This window comes from Sorex fumeus, unplaced genomic scaffold, assembly GCF_029834395.1.
Source record: "Sorex fumeus unplaced genomic scaffold, SorFum_2.1 ptg000039l, whole genome shotgun sequence".
NCBI classification, from domain to species: domain Eukaryota; kingdom Metazoa; phylum Chordata; class Mammalia; order Eulipotyphla; family Soricidae; genus Sorex; species Sorex fumeus.
The window spans coordinates 6,823,836-6,839,576 of NW_026606096.1; the positions used below are offsets into that span (position 1 = coordinate 6,823,836).

The 15,741-nt window shown below is 61.2% G+C and overlaps 1 protein-coding gene across 1 annotated transcript; it reads left to right on the top strand.

Annotated features, from left to right (window-relative positions):
* The first annotated feature begins 866 nt into the window (after nt 1-866).
* PDLIM2 (PDZ and LIM domain 2) lies at nt 867-13,069 on the top strand. Its single transcript, XM_056119137.1, has 10 exons — nt 867-939; nt 2,071-2,203; nt 2,785-2,936; nt 4,898-4,967; nt 5,056-5,201; nt 5,354-5,432; nt 9,519-9,610; nt 9,761-9,888; nt 11,879-11,996; nt 12,869-13,069. Exons 2-10 carry the CDS (start codon nt 2,111-2,113, stop codon nt 13,044-13,046), a joined length of 1,056 nt encoding a protein of 351 aa, XP_055975112.1. The 5' UTR covers nt 867-939; nt 2,071-2,110; the 3' UTR covers nt 13,047-13,069.
* The last annotated feature ends 2,672 nt before the right edge of the window (nt 13,070-15,741 follow it).

Consider the following 15,741-nt stretch of genomic DNA (forward strand, 5'->3'; position numbering starts at 1 on the left):
AGAGCCGAGCCCGAGGCCGGGAAGGAATGACTCACACCTGGGGCGGCCAGGGGACAGCGCTGCTCACAGGTGTGCAGCCTGGAAGCCTCTATCTGCCTCAGCAGCGCCAAGGCCCGGGTGCGTCCTGAGCTCCTGGATGCCAGGTGAGGCCTGGGACCCGCCCCCCCATCCCCGGGGGTGCTCTCAGCCGTCCTCTCCTGATCCCCAGAGGCCGGGGAAGGCAGAGAGCGGAGGACATGGTGGGAGGGGGGGGGGGGGAAGGGGGAAACGGTGGATGTTGGGACTGGGAGGGGCCCAGGTGAGGGAGAGCAGAGTGGGGGGTCAGGGCAGTCAGGAGGGGGGCAAGGTGTCCTGTCTAGAAGGGTGAAGAGCCTGGGCGTTGCTCCTTAGCCTGGACCTGGCAGAAATCCACACAGGGGATGGCTGCGGGAGCACTGGGTAGGCTGCCACCACCACCTCCAGGCAGCCTGTCGGGCTTGGCCTTCAGGAGGAGGACCAAGTCGGCAGAGGGCAGCCTGTGGCCGGGGATTTGCGGGCGCCTAGCACGCGACCCCAAGGAGGCAGGAGGACCGCGAACATCCACGGAGCCTGCCCTTCCTGGGAGCTGAGCGGGCGACAGTACCGGGGTGCTCGGAGTCCTTCCCGGCACGCGGTGAGGGCAGGGGGGGCGGAGGAGGTCGGACCCCCGGGGGCGTCCGGGCGCGTTCCCCCCGGGGGGCGCGCGGGCCAGGTGGCCGCGCCGGGGCAGGGCTGCGCGGAGGAGGCGGCTTCCCGGGCCGCGGCGGCGGCGGGGGCGGCCCCGGGATCACATGGGCGGAGGCAGGTCCCGGAGCCCCGGGCGGGCTCTCCCCAGAGTCGGGCAGACGGCGGCGGGAGCGGCGGCGCATCTCGCCCGCGCGCCTTCCCGGCCCCTCGGTGCGCGGCGCGGGCCCGGGACAGGTGAGCGGCCCACCTGCACGGCGGCGCGCCGGGGCGCGCGGTCCTTGGCTGCGGCCGCGCCCCGCGCCCGTCGCGGCGCTCGCAACACCCCGGGTCTTCGGCACTTTGCCCTCGAGCGGGAAGGCGCAGGAACTGGGCGAGCCGGGCCGACGGGCCGACCGGCCGACGTGCCGGGCACCTCCCGCGGCCGCCGCGCGGAGTCCACTCTCGGCTCAAAGGTCTCCACGCGCGCGGGGGTGGGGAGACGCGCGCTGCGCCCGGGCAAGGAGGGGGCGCCGAGTGGGGGCGCGCCCCCCTCCAGGCCGGCCGTGACGCGGGGCGCCTCTTGGACGGCTTCAGGGGCTGCCTCGGGGGAGGGTGCTGGACAGGGTGGTGGCCTGGCACCGTGGCTTCCTGCCGGGCTTGGCCCCTGCTCCAGATCTAGAGGCGCAGGAAGTCCCGCCGGCCCGGGGGCTGCAGGCGCTCCGCCTTGCCCAGTGCAGGGGCTCAGGGCTGCAGGGCCCCAGCTGCGGCAGTAGGCAGGTCCGTCTGGCCAGCGCCCGTGGATGCCCAGCCGGGCAGAGCAGCCCTCCTTTCGCCAGCGTCCTGAGAGCGCAGCAGTGCCCAGAGAGGGAAACGCCAGTCTTGCCTCTGTGGACCCCAAGACAGGGCCAGGGGTGGGGGACAGGCAGCTCGGTTGCTCACTTACTCCCCCACCCCCAACAACCGGTCTCTACCGTCCTCGGTCGCCCTTTTTTGGCTGTCACTGGGGCTCCCAGGGCCCTGCCCTCTCGGGGTGGGGAGGAAGTACCGTGTGTGCTGTGGGTTTCGGGGACAGGAAGCAGAACGAGTGGGACTTAGCCCTGATGGTGGAGGAGGGGGAGGAGACACTCAGAGTTTCCACCCTGGTGAGCCCTCTCTCCGGTGAGTGGGTCCCTGCACCCCAGCAGCTGCCCCCAGGAGCCCCTTGGCTTAAGACGTCAAGGGGGTGCTCGTAATCACAGCTGTCCAGGGGGTGTGTGGGGAAGTGAAACTGGGGGTGAGAGAAGGGCTCAGTTACTTCCTCCACACCCCCGTCCGACCCCCTCAGATTCTGCTCCATCCCTCTCACTCTTCTTTTTTACCTTCTGCCTCTCCCCTGCCACCTCTCAGCCTCCCTGGGGACCCAGGGGACAGGCGTTGCCTCTCAGCTATGGCTCGGACAGTGGACGTGGTTGGCCCGGCGCCCTGGGGCTTCCGGATCTCGGGGGGCAGAGATTTCCACACCCCCATCATGGTGACCAAGGTAAGGGCCGCTGCCAGGAGGCCGATGGGACCCCAGACTGGGGGGCCCCTCTTGGGGGTGGGTGGCCGAGAACCAGGCGTCCTGGGGGGCCTTTGGGAGCAGGGCCTCTCCTTCCTCCTCTGTCACAGCCCACACGGGTGGGCAACCGTTTGGGTGGTTTCTAGAACGTGAGCCTTGACCCAGACGGGAGCCAGGCCAGCTCGCAGAGCTCCCGGCTGAGATCGCTATCCAGAAGTATTTCAGAGCTCAGCTCCTGAATTCTGTCATTACACGTTCTCGGGGAGGCCCCTGCGAGAATGTGTATGTGTATGTGTTTGTGTGTGTGTGTGGGGGGCGGTTTGGCTTTGGGAGGGGATTGGCTGATTGGCTGCACCGATACTGTATGGGGCAGGGGTGGGGGTTGGAGGGCGTGCGGGCGGGGGGGGGGGGTGTTACAAGGGACACAGAGTCAGCCTGGTGCAAACCTGCTCTGTCTTCCCTGAACCAGGGGTGCCTCCTCACCCCCTGTCGCGTTGCCCTTCTGGTGTGTCGCCTTGTCTGGGTCACACCGCTTCAGCCCTCCTGCTCCTTGTCCCCTGCAGGTGACCGAGCGGGGGAAAGCTGAGGCCGCTGACCTCCGGCCTGGGGACATCATTGTGTCCATTAACGGGAAGAGCACGGAGGGCATGCTGCAGGCTGAGGCTCAGAGCAGGATCCGCCAGAGCCCCTCGCCCTTGCGGCTGCAGCTGGACCGGTGAGCCACGCCTGCCTGCTTCTCCCCAGCCAGGCCACCCACCCGGTGGCCGCTGCCCTCAAGTGCCAGCTTGGCCTTTGCCAGCTTTTCAACCCAGCTAGGCCTGCGGCAGGTGGGCAGAGGGATGTCCCTGTTCCCTAAGCCCAGCTGGGCGTGCAGCTGCAGGTCGGCTGGGCTGGCATCGGCCACCTGGATGCCCGGGTTTGACTGGTTTCCGTGTGTGTGTGTGTGTGTGTGTGTGTGTGTGGGGCACAGGGCGTGGGCATGAAGTGAGCTGGAGAGGAGAGGTGTGCCCTCGGCTGCGCTCTTGTATGACCCTTGACTCCAGGGGAGGGGTGGGTTGTGGGGGGCTCACTCGCCAGAGACCCCCCCTTTCCTCTCCTTTACCCATACAGGGTTTTCATCCTGGATGCCAGGGTCAGTGGGGGGGGGGGTAGGGGGAGTGGGTACCCAGGGTGAGGTCCCTCGTGAGTCACAGGGCAGGAATCCTGGGACAGTCCTGCAGCCAGGAGCAACCTCAGAGCTGGTCTCACACCCTTGCCAGGCCCCTGCTGCAGCTGGCAGTGCCCTGACACCAGGCTCCCTTGTGACCCTGGCTCCATGCCCGCCTCACCCCTCTGTCCCCTGGTGCTGCCCCATGAGGTTGGCTCCCATGACCCTCTGGCAGCCCTGGGGCTCTTCAGGGGCTCCTACGTGCCACTTGGGCCCTGAGTGTTTGCAGGAGGGGCCCGAGGAGGAGGACAGGGTCGGGACCTCTCGGCATCTGGGAGTAGAACTCGACGTCCACGAGAGGCTGCAGCTGTGACTCTGTTCCTGCCTCCCAGTCCCTCCTGGCAGGACCAGCTGGCGGGGGCGGGGCGGGGAGGGGGGGTTGCGCCCGCCTCTCCTCCGTCCAGGCCCCTCCTGTCATTCTCGCCACCCCCAGCCCAGGGGCAGGAAGCAGTGGACTGGGCTGGAGCCAGGGCCCAGCTCTCCTCCCTCTGACCTCGCATCCCTCCCTCGGGGCTGACCTGCTGTGTGGCAGCCAAGGTTCCTGCTGATTTCCAGAAATTACCAGACAACCAGGAGTAGTGCCACGGGATCCAGACATGGCATCTCAGTGCCAGCCTCTGTCGGTTCACAGCCTCTGAGAAAGGGCTTGGCAGGGGGCCCGGGGGAGCAGCGTGGGGAAGACCCTCTTCTTGGTTACCTGGGGATTGAGGGGGCAGCTGGGCCAGCATGCTGGCCAGTCCTGATCTTTACTGCTGGACCCTTCCGGGGGAGAAGCCTGAGGAAGGCAGAGCCCCCTGAAGGCCTGCAGGGAGCCGCCCGGGGGCCCAGGCTGGTTTACAGGAGCGTGGGCAGCTGGCCCGGCCATTGTCTGGGGCTCCGGGCAGCTTCCTCTCCACTCTGCGCTGCAGTTTTTGCTGGGGTGAAAGATAAAGGATTGTGGATGTGAAATCAGCCATCCTCCCTGCACGGGCTACAAACAGATGCCGGCTGAGAGCAATGCCGGGAGCTTTTTAAACACGCACTGCAGCACTGTCCTCCCATTGTTCATCAATTTGCTCGAGCGGGCAACAGTAGCGTCTCCATTGTGAGACTTGTCGTGACTGTGTTTGGCATATCGAATATGCCATAGGGAGCTTGCCAGGCTCTGCTGTGCGGGCGGGATACTCTTGGTAGCTTACCGGGCTCTCTGAGAGGGGCGAGGAATCGAACCTGGGTCGGCCACGCGTAAGACAAATGCCCTACCCGCTGTGCTATCACACCAACCCTTTTTTTAAACACAAAAAAACATATATATTTTTAAACATGAAAAGGACAATTGCCCTCTCTGCTGAAACGAAGCCTTTCTGCACTGGGGTGGTTGTTTTTCTTTCCGAAGCGGTGAGCGCATGTGGTGGAGAGAGCTTGGTTTTGAGTTGGGTGAAGCTGGCAGGCACCCGTGACCCTCCCCTTCCCGTGGCCTGCCCCCCCAGATCCCAAGCCGTCTCTCCGGGGTGCACCAACGGGGATGGCTTTGTGGAGGCGCGCGCCACCCGCTTCCAGGTAGGTCGTCGTGTTCCGTGCCCTGGGAGGGTCCCTCGGGGCAGGGTGCTGGGCGTGGCAGTTCTGTTCCTCTGGCCCCTTTCCGCAGGGCTCTGCAAGGACCCAGGCCAGCAGCCAGTCCTCCCTGCGCTCCTCCTGCTCCAGCCCCGCCTCCCTCAGCCCCCGCACTGGAAGCCCCTTCTCCACCCCCAGCAGCCCGCAGCCAACGGCTGGAGAGGCAGTGATCGGGCGCAGGTGAGCAGTGGCGGGTACTCAATCACCAGCTCTGGGCCTGGCCTCTGGAGTCTCAGTCATCACACAGGGGATGACGACCTGAGTTTCCCTTTAGGTGCCCCATCACGGCCCCTTCCCCTCCTCACACCCACCATCTGCTCCCCCCTTTGCAGCTTCCAAAGCCTGGCGTACACCGCAGGGCCCCCAGCCGCTGAGCATGCCTCCTATGAGGGCCGCCCCAGGAGTCGCCAGGTAAGGCTCCCCGTGGGCAGGAGAGGAGACTCCCAGCTTCTGGGCCGGGTGCCGGATGGTGGTGCCCGAGGGGCGCCTCGTTCCTAGTGCGCCCCCCTCCCTGCCTTCCCCCCACGCCGCCCCTCCCCGCTGGCCGCCCCCCTCCCGAGTGTTTCTCTTGGGCCCGGCTGACATAGTTTGCTGCTGTTGTTGGGATGATTCCCTCTGGCTCTTGCGGCATCCCCTGAACACATTCCTCCCCTCCCCAGCCCCGTGCCGCCCCCAGATCCAGCACCCCCTCCGGGCCCCCCTCCTTCCTCCGTGACTCAGTGCAGAGCCAGCCCTGATGCTGCACTGAGGCCTCCGCTCACGCTGGTCCTCATCTCCGGCCCACCCCCCCTCCACCCCTTCCGACCCCGTGGCGGTCACTAGTCACTAGCAGGCTGTCTGCGGGCCTCGTCTCTCCGCTGAGAGCAGGGGTGGGATGAGCGGGCCAGGCCACCAACAGCCCCGAGCCACAGCTGCTGGGGGGCAGTGTTTGGGGGTGGGGCATGGGCAGGCTTTGGGGTGAGGGGGATGCATCCCAGCTGCTGAAGTCTTACCTCAGGGTGACTGTGCATTCCAGAAAAGCAGGGGGGAGGGTGCTGGACACGGGGGGGGGGGGGGGGGCTCTGGAGAAGGAAGAAGCAGGACTCCCTGGGGACCCACTGGGGGCCCCTCCGCTGGCCGGCCCGGCTCTGGGGGCAGAGATGGATTCGACGAGTTCCCAGCCTTTTTAAGAATTTAAATTGTATTTGTGGAGATAAGACAAACATGCAAAAACAATTTTGGAACAATTAAGTGCTAAGCAGTGTGGTCTTGATTATGAGAGCTGAAGCATGCTGGGAGGGAGCGAGTGTGGGCTCGGGGGGCCTGCCGAGGTTTCGGTAGGAATTCTGCTGGACATTGGAGGCTGGCTCAGATTTGGAGCTGAGAACAAGGAGCCTGGTGCTGGCCTAGCAAAGGCCCCGCCAGCCCTGGTGAGCTTCAGCCTGGAGTGTGTGTGGGGGGTGGGGGTGAAGGGGCGGGGAGCTCCGTGAGAGGAGCAGGCCACGACCAGCCTAGGGCCCTGCTGACGGGGTGGGGGTGGGGGCTGCCCTCTGCTCTCTTTCCCTATCATGTCCCCACTCAGGCAGGGGGAGAAGAGGTGGCTCAGGGAACAGAACGTGAGTCCTCATGCCCAACCTTGGCTGCAGACTGGACTTCCTGGGGGGGGGAGGAGGGGGTGTGGGTACCAGTCTGTGTTCTAAGGAACCATCTATATCTGACGCCCTGAGAGGTTTGAGGACCCCACTCCCCACTCATGCAAGGCAGCCCCTTCTTTTCTGTGGACCTGGTTACAGCTGCCCTCCCACCACCCACCCCCCCTGCCTGGGTCCTGGAGGCCCCTCCCTCCACTGCAAGCCTGTCCTTGTGGCTGAGCCTCTGACAATATTTATCCAGCAGTGGCCTGGTGTCCGGCACCTTCCAGGCTTGGGGAGGTGAAAAAGAAGAGACATTTCTAATGCAAGGAGGCCCACGGCCTGGTCTCCACAGGTGCTGTGGTCACGTGGCATGTTCTGGTCTCCACAGGTGCTGTGGTCTTAGGCGCTGTGTGGTCATATGGTGTGTCTTAGCCTCTGTGTGCACTATGGTCATGTGGTGTATCCTGGTCTCCACATGTGCTGTAGTCATGTGGCATGTCCTAGTGCCCATGTGTGCTGCGGTCACATGGAATGTCCTGGTGTCCATGTGTGCTGTGGTCACGTGGAATGTCCTGGTCTCCACACGTGCACTGTGGTCACGTGGCACTGTTATCACATGGAGTGTCTTAACCTCTGTGTGTGCTGTGGTCATGTGGTGAGTCCTGGTCTCCACATGTGCTGTAGTCACATGGTATGTCCTGGTCTCCACGTGTGCTGTGGTCATATGGCATGTCCTGTTCTCCACAAGGATTTCAGTCATATGGTGCAGTCATCAGGGGTCCCACAGCTCCTTCCTGGGTGTCACTGGGCGTTTCCATATGTCATTCCTATCCCAGTGCCCTTTGGCACTGTCAGGGTGGCTGGGGGCGGTGCCAGGTGGCAGTGTCACTGGGATGACACTTGGGGATATACAGCCTCCAGGCCTGCGTGCTAAGTGCTGCAGCATTGAGGTGCATGCATGGTCTTACTTCTGTACACCAGCAGCTCTGAGGAGTCCCACAGGAAAGAAATACATTGAATTTGATCAATTTCCTGAAAGTCTGACTGCAAAATTTTCACCTGGCATCTCCCCTCCCTGGCTCCACTCATTGAGTTGGTGTGTGGGGTACCAGCCTGTGTTCTAAAGAACCATCAGTATCTGAGGCCCTAGGAAATTGTAGTACCCCACCCCCCCAATGTGTACACAGACACACACACACACACACACACACAAGCATCATAGCATCACTGACTAATACATCACTGACTAATATCCCTGTGCTCCGAGAACACATTCTCAGAGGTTTTGGGCACCGCTGAGCCCTTGTCAAGCAGTTTTTCTGGATTTGGTACTACCAGGTCCCTCCTGGATCTGGTTGGGGGGAGCACCTCTCAGAGTGTAGAATGGGCATCTGCTCTCCGGGGGGTGGGAGCAGGGGTGAGTGTGTAGGAGTCTTCTCCAAACCTCACTTGGCCGTGGCCTTCTAGGTCCAGGGGGAGCTGAACCAGGGCACAGCCAGCCCTGGTGGGACCAGGTAGAAAGTGGATGCTGGTCCCTCGGCATGGGCGACTGACAGTAATGCCTCTCAGCCACTTGCTCCAGGACATGACTTGCAGAAGGAGCTTCCCCGTGGAGCTTCCCATGCGAGGCACTGGCAGGCCGATCCTGGATGCCACCTGGGCCGTAACTCCTTCCCAGGAGACCTGCTCATGGGCTCAGCCGCCTGCTGGGCCCAGGCCTGTGCTCCTGCCTGCCTGTGCCCCTTCCAGACAGGGGACCTCTGTGACCAGGCTGGTGGACGAGGGTTCCGGTCTTCTCAAACCTGCCGAGTTTCTGCTTTTCCTACAGAAATTAATCCCTGCCTTTTTGTTTTCATTTTGCCCGTCATTGGTGGATACCCTGACTGCACTTGGAGAGAGTTTGGTGTTCCAGGAGCCGAGTGATAGTATATTGGGTGGGGCATTTGCCTGGCACATAGCCGGCCTGGGTTTGATCCCCAGCACCGCATATGGTCCCTGAGCACTGCCACGAGTAGTTTTTAAGCACAGAACCAGGAGTAGGCCCTGAGCATCACCAGATTTGGTCCAACCCCCGTTTTTATTTGTTTGTTTTTAAATGTGGTATTACAGGAATCTCTGTTCTCAGCTTGCTGGAGCATCTCTGAGGTGCCCCATTCCCTTGGCTGCCTCAGGTTTCGGACCAAGGGTAGGGGCTGAAGGTGAGGACCAGAGATCTGACCAGCAATAAAGTTAAAGGACAAGATTTTTTTTTTTCTTGGCAGTGGGAGGGGAAGACCTGCTGGTGCTCAGGGTTTACTCCTGGCTCTGTGCTCAGGGCTCAATCCTGGTGGCTCAGGGGGACCAAATGGGATGCCAGGGACAAAGCTACATCACCTGCATGTAAGGCAAACCCCCTGCCCACTGTGCTATACTGTCACTCTGACCCTTGAAGGCGAGATTTCCACAGTCAGGCCAGAACGTGAGACAGAGACTTGCCCCTTGGAGGTGGTGCTGGGAACAGGGCTGGGGGCAGGATGGATCTCCCTGGTGTGAGGATTCTGGCACTCTGAGAACATAGTCCAGTGGGTAGTAGGGGAGCTCATGCTCCAGCTGTCCCTGGGCCCGTCCTTCTCCTTCCCCCTCTGATGGGGCCAGCTCATGCCTCTCTGCGGCCTCTGTTGGAGCCAGGGCGCAGGGTCAGACTTGTGGCATGATCTCAGAAGCAGTGCTCCCTTCATTCTTTCCTTGCCTATGGGTGGGTGGGGGGAAGCCCTCACACCTCCACCTGGAGGTGATGAAGGCCGGGAGCCCCCTGCTGTCAGACTTGGGAAGGAAATCTGGCGCTTGCAGCCAGAGAGGGCTCAGCCTTGAGGCTCTCCTCACCCTTCCCCTTCTCTCCCCACAGGCCGGCCTGGGCCGCGCTGGAGACTCAGCTGTGCTGGTGCTGCCAAGCCCGTGTCCATCCCCGGTGCCCAGCTCCACCAATCCCAGGCTCAGGTACCAGGTGCTGGGAGGGCCGGGAGAGGCTGGATTCCGGGGCAGGGAGCGCCAGACCGCCTCCCTAGGGCCCAAACTAGGTGTCCCTGCTTGTCCCCCTGCCCCCGTCCCCCGCGCCTGCGCCTGACGGTGGCTGCCTCCCACCCGCAGTGTGGACCTCCTGGATGAGGACTCTGAAGTCTACAAGATGCTGCAGGAGAACCGAGAGGGCCGGGCGCCCCCCCGGCAGTCCAGCTCCTTCCGGCTCTTGCAGGAAGCTCTCGAGGCCGAGGAGAGAGGTGAGACCGCGGCAGGCACAGGCAGGAAGGGGTCCAGGGACCCACCAGGACACCTGCGGGGACCTCAAGGGCCTGTGTCTAAACTGGCATTTTTTTGTTTGTTTGTTTGTTTGGGTCACACCCGGCAATGCACCGGGGTTACATCTGGCTTTGTACTCAGGAATTACTTCTGGCAGTGCTCGGGGGACCATATGGGATGCTGGGAATCGAACTCAGGTCGGCTGTGTGCAAGGCAAATGCCCTACCCGCTGTGCTATCGCTTCAGCCCCAAACTGGCATTTCTTAAATGCTCGTCTTGGAAGCAGGCCCGGTGCCAAAGGATATTAGGGTCTGGGGGGCCAGAGATATAGCACAGTGGGCATGGCGCTGGCCTCGCATGCGGCTGACCTGGGTTGAATCCCCGGCACCCTATGTGGTTCCCCAGGCCCTCCCAGAAGTGATCCCTGAGCACCAGCGGGTGTGGCCTGGAAACCAACGTAGTTGGTCAGAAGGAGAGGGCTAGATGCAGAATGATCTCACTCAGATACTCAGTGAGGTGGCAGCATAGGCCAAAGGCAACATAACGGGGTGGCTGAGTTGGTGAGGCAGGAGAGTGGCAAGGGTATTCGGGTCCGTGGAGTATGAAGGTGGGTGCGCTGGTGATGGGTGATGGGTGTGGTATTGGAACTAGGTGCATGAGAGACTGCTATTAACAGCATTGCACACCACAGAATCTCAATCAAAAAACTTAAGACACGCCTGGAGACACGGGGACTTCAGATCACCACCCTCTGTCTGGTGTGGGGAGGTGAAACCCAGTGGCCGGTGTGACCCAACCCTACGTGACCCCCAGAACCCCACCTGGCTGAACAACCTCCGAAGCCCCAACCCCTCTCAGCGGCGAGGCCCCTGCCCCCGCCTGGCACAAACCACCCCACCCTCGCGCTCTGACTCTACTCAGCATCACAACCCGTTACCCTGACCCAGCCCTGTGCGACCCCTGACCCCACCCAGCGCAACCCTCCTCCCCAGTGCCCCAACCCAGCTCAGTCCGCCCTGCCGTCTGCTCACAGAAAAAGAAAAGAAAAAAATTTACAACAAAATTAAGAGAAAGAGACAGAGACAGAGATAGAGACAGAGAGACAGAGAGAGACAGAATCAGAGACTGACCAAGGTCTGGGGATGTGGGTACACTCAAAAGGTGTGGGCTAAGACCAGGAAAATGCCAAGGAACGGAAAAGGGTGGGTAGTGGAACCCACAGGGGCTGGGCTTTAAGGAGGGCTTCCTGTAGGAAGAGGGAGTTGGCATGGCCCTGAAAGAAAGATCAGAAGGTGGCAGGGAGTACTGTGGCATGTGGGGGCAGCAGGAGGCCAGCCTTCGGGGGGGTCAGTCCCAGCCACAGCCCCGAGTGAGCGCCAGTCTGAGGGGCACCTTTGCCTTTCCGCGGGGGCAGCTGCACTTGCTCGGCAGCACAAGAGATGCTGAATTGGGTGCTGGAGGCTCCATGTGGTCAGAGGGGCTGTTAGTGGCATGGACATGGTCCCAGGCAGTGGATGATGTGTGCAGGGGTGTTAGCGAGAGCAGGAGAGGCAGGAAAAGTGTTAAGGGATGGGGGCTGATGCTCCAGCCCTCAGGTGTCTGCGTCGGGAAGTGGTGGAGGGGAGGGGGGAGGACTTCGCCCTGGGGGTCTCTGTGTCTTTGAGCAGATGGGACCAGGCTGCCCACACTGGCCAGTGCCCAGCTTGGACACAGGGAAGAAAGACCCATTGGTCGGCTGCTATCTGCACTCAGCCACTAATGCACTTATGGGGGGTGGGCTGGCCCCACCGCCCTCTCCTCCACCGCCTCCCCCCACTCCCCCAGGTTTCCTGAAGTTCCTGGGAGCACAGCTTTCCCCCACTCCCCTCCCACCTAGAGCTGCAGCGGTGGGTGTATGGGGGCATAGACACTGCCGGGGCACTGCTGGGGGGGGGGGGGCGTCTGAGGTGTCTGTTTGTCCCCACTCCCCAGGTGGCGCCCCTGCCATCCTGCCCAGCTCACTGAGCTCAACATCCTCCCTGCCTGCCCCCCGGGCACTGGCCACCCCACCCAGGCTGCTCACGTGTGAGAAATGTGGTGCCGGCATCACGTGAGTTGGTGTCCCTGGGGGAGGGGCTGTGGGGGGTTTGGGGGATGCCAGGAGAGAGCCACCGCCGCCATTGTATGCTGGTGGGAACTTTCCTGCTTGTGTTGGCTTGTGTGGGGAGGTACCTGGCTCAGTGATGGAACCCAACCCCAGCCTCCTACACTCCTCGGGAACTACCTCCTGCCAGTGCTCTGGGCCTCTTACCCCAGGGCCAGGCGAAAGCGCAGACAGTTGTGCCGCGGGGAGCACTACACAGCTTTGCTAAGGGAGCACTCTCCAGGCAGGTCAGATTTCTTAGCGGTAGCACGATCATGCAGCCACATTCTTGGAAAAACTAAAAGCCTCTCCTGCCCCTTGCCCCTTGGCCCTGCCCCTCTACTCTGGATGTACAGATCAGAGGTGACACGCTCAGTCTCACCACAGACGTGAGACTGCCACTTCTCGGGACACCAGGAAGTGGAGTTGGGGGACTTTTGTTGCTGTTTTTGGGCTACTCCCGGCAGTGCTCAGGGGTTACTCGCAGCTCTGCACTCAGGATTTACTCCTGGTGGTGTAATTATTTCTGGGACCCTATGGGATGCCGGGATCCAACCTGCAAGGCAAATGTCCTACCCACCATACTAATGCTCGAACCCCTGCAGGGCATGTTCAAGGGCAGGGCCAGGACTGTGGATGTTCCCTGTCAGAGGCCCCTGGGCCCAGAGCCTGGGCTGCACTCAGGTTTCAGGGGCTCAGGATAGAAGCACTGCCAGTGGGTCCCCCCTCAACCGCCAGACTCGGCTCCAGAGGGCAGGTGGGGCGGGAGGTGTCTGAGGAGGTTCAGGGAGCTCCCTGAGCCAGACTCCTACTCACAGTGCTCTGCTCTGCCTACCCAGGACCCAGGCCGTGCGCATTCAGGAGGGCCGGTTCCGCCACCCCGGCTGCTACACCTGCACCGACTGCGGCCTGAACCTGAGGATGCGGGGCCACTTCTGGGTGGATGACGAGCTGTACTGCGAGAAGCACGCCCGCCAGCGCTACGTGGCACCAGCCCCCCGCAGCTCGCAGGCCTGAGCCCCGCACTGTGCCAGGGCAGGCTGGCGCGGGGGGGGCCAAGGGTCGTGACGGGGGTAGTGGGCGAGCAGCTCAGCAGTAAAAGGGCAACCAGGGCAACCAGGCCCACGGGAGGCTCCAGGCTGGAGACAAGGACCAAGAAACGGGCGTGGCCAGAGGCTGACAGTGTTGTGTCAAGTTTTCAACTTAGGAGCTCTTTGAGATCTCTATGTGGTAAATAAAGTGGACGCTTCAGTGCCCTCCTCTCTCTTTCCTCTCCCGGCCCTGTCCTATCTGAACTCCCGCCTGGGGTGCAGAGACCTTTCCTGACACCTCAGACCCGCCTTGGTCTCCCTCTGCAGGTGTCTGACCAGGTGACGCCTCCACTGAAGTCAGGCCCTGCCCGTTCCCTGCTACAGGGACACCCCCTTGGAGATAGTCTAGTGCCCAGAGGACTCTGGCAGGGGGAGGGGCAGCAGGGGGACCAGCAGGCTCCTGGCACCGGCATCACCAGGCCCCCTGGATACGCCGGCGCAGACTTTACCAGCTGCTGGTCTGGCAGTGTGGGCCCCTGCTCTGCTTGGTGGTGATATTGCCACCTTGAGGGGTCTCTGGGACACTGGGCCCAGAGTGCCCCATTTGTCACGGCCTGGCAGACCCTGCCTGGCTTTGTTGCTGGATGGTTTGAAGCCAACAAAGCTGAGCTTGTGGCAGGCACCCCTGTCCTGGGCTGTGGAGGAACGCAGGGGCTGTGGTCTCTTGGGCTCTGCCTTGGGCACAAGTTATTCACCACCCCCAGAGGACATTTTGGAAAGTTATAGGGGGCTTCAGGAACACCTTGGTCCCGGTCAACCAGAGGCCTGCCACCCTTATCATTACTTTCTTTTAAAATTTGTATTATATTTTGTGTTTTTGGCTACACTCAGTGATGCTCAGGGATTACTCCTGCTCTGTACTCAGGAATTATTCCTGGTGGGCTCGGGAGACCACATGGGATTCTGGGGATTGGACCCAGGTCAGCTGTGTGCAGGGCGTCCAAGTACAGCCCTATCCACTGTACTATCGCTCCCACCCCCATCCTTATTTTCACAGGAAGAACAAAGCTGATTCCGCAGATACAGTGCAGCAGCAGATTGGGTGGGAGACTGTTGTCCCCTCAGGCACCTGTGGGTGTCATCTATACCCTGATGTAGTTATCTCACTTTGCCTGGACTCCTTCCTGCCTTGATTTTCACAGAGAGGAGCATGAGGGGCCCGAGCAATAGTACAGCAGGTAGGAAGCTTGCCTTGAATGTGGCTGGGTTCGATCCCCGGCATCCCCTATAGCCCCCTGAGCACCGCCAGAAGTGATTCCAGAGTGGAGAGTCAGGAGAAACCCCTGACCACTGTTGGGTGTGGCCCCCAAACCAAAAGTGCAAGATATGGGCTGGAGAGATAGTACAGCAGGTAGGGCAATCATTTGCATGCAGCTGGAAGGGGTAATCCCTGAGCACCACCAGGGATGGGCCAAAAACCAAAAGGGGGAAAAACAAACAAACAAACAAGTTTTTCTGGGCTGGGCACTGACAGGCCTGGAGTCCTAGTCCCATTGGGCTAGCCTCCTTGGCGCCACCTAGTGTCTGGTGTGGCTCATGTCAGGAGGACGCTTTGAAAAGATCACACCTGTCTGGTTCAGTATAGGGCTACAGGATTCTGAGAGAAGACCAAGAGATGGAAACCTTGAGAAGTGTTTCTGAGGTTCTGGGGACACCGACCACTGGAATATGAACACTTGTTGTCCAAATCCCCCACTTGGTAACCGTGCTAGGCCGGCACTGTTGGAAATGGGGACACTCGGGAAACAGGAGGGAAGCACGGAGCTGGATGGGTTCCCCAAGTATAAGTGCAGCAGCATCTCCTCAGCAGGGGAGTCAGCTGTACTCCCAGAGGCCCAGGGCTTTCAGTTCCAGAACCCTCTACAACCGGCTTGTTGTTACCTGAGATTATTAGGCAAAGGTGTTGGCCAGCTGAGAAGGCTGGGTGTGGCCTTTGATCTTTAACTCCTGCCCTCAAGCCCACCCTGAAACAGGAGTGAGCACCCATCCCTTTTGACGTGGTCTTGGGTGGGGTGGGGGATAGGAGAGTGGATTACTACTGGCTTTGTCTACAATAATGTCCTTTTTTTTTTTATAACACGTGGGAAATGGCTTCAAAGATGACAGATTCGAGTTAGGAGTGGCCAGAAGTATGTCAACTGCCATCTTTGGGGCTGGAGAGATGGTAGAGCAGCAGATAGGCTGCTTGCCTTGCACGCAGCCAGCCCAGATTTGATCTCCAAGCCCACAAGGAGTGATCCCTGAATGCAGAGCTAGGAGTGAGCCCAGAGCATCACCAGGCATGGCCCAAAAACCAATTAATAAGAATGAGAAAGTCTTCCCAAGTTGCACGTGGCTTGGTCAGTCTGTGGCAGGAAAGTGCATAAGGCTTCTTCAGGGTTTTAGGGTTATTGCTCACGTTATTTGTGTTACTTTTGGTTTGGAGGGCCTCACCCCTCAGTTGTACACAGGGGCTACTTACTCCCAGCTCAGCACTCAGGGCTCATGCCTGGTGCTGCCCAGGGGACCTTGTCATTCCAGGAACTGTGCGTGGGTCTCCCATACAAAACCTGTCCTCAGCCTGCTGGGCTTGCTCCAGTCCTAACCTTAGGTTTGGAAGTAGCTCTCTGGGGCCGGAGACA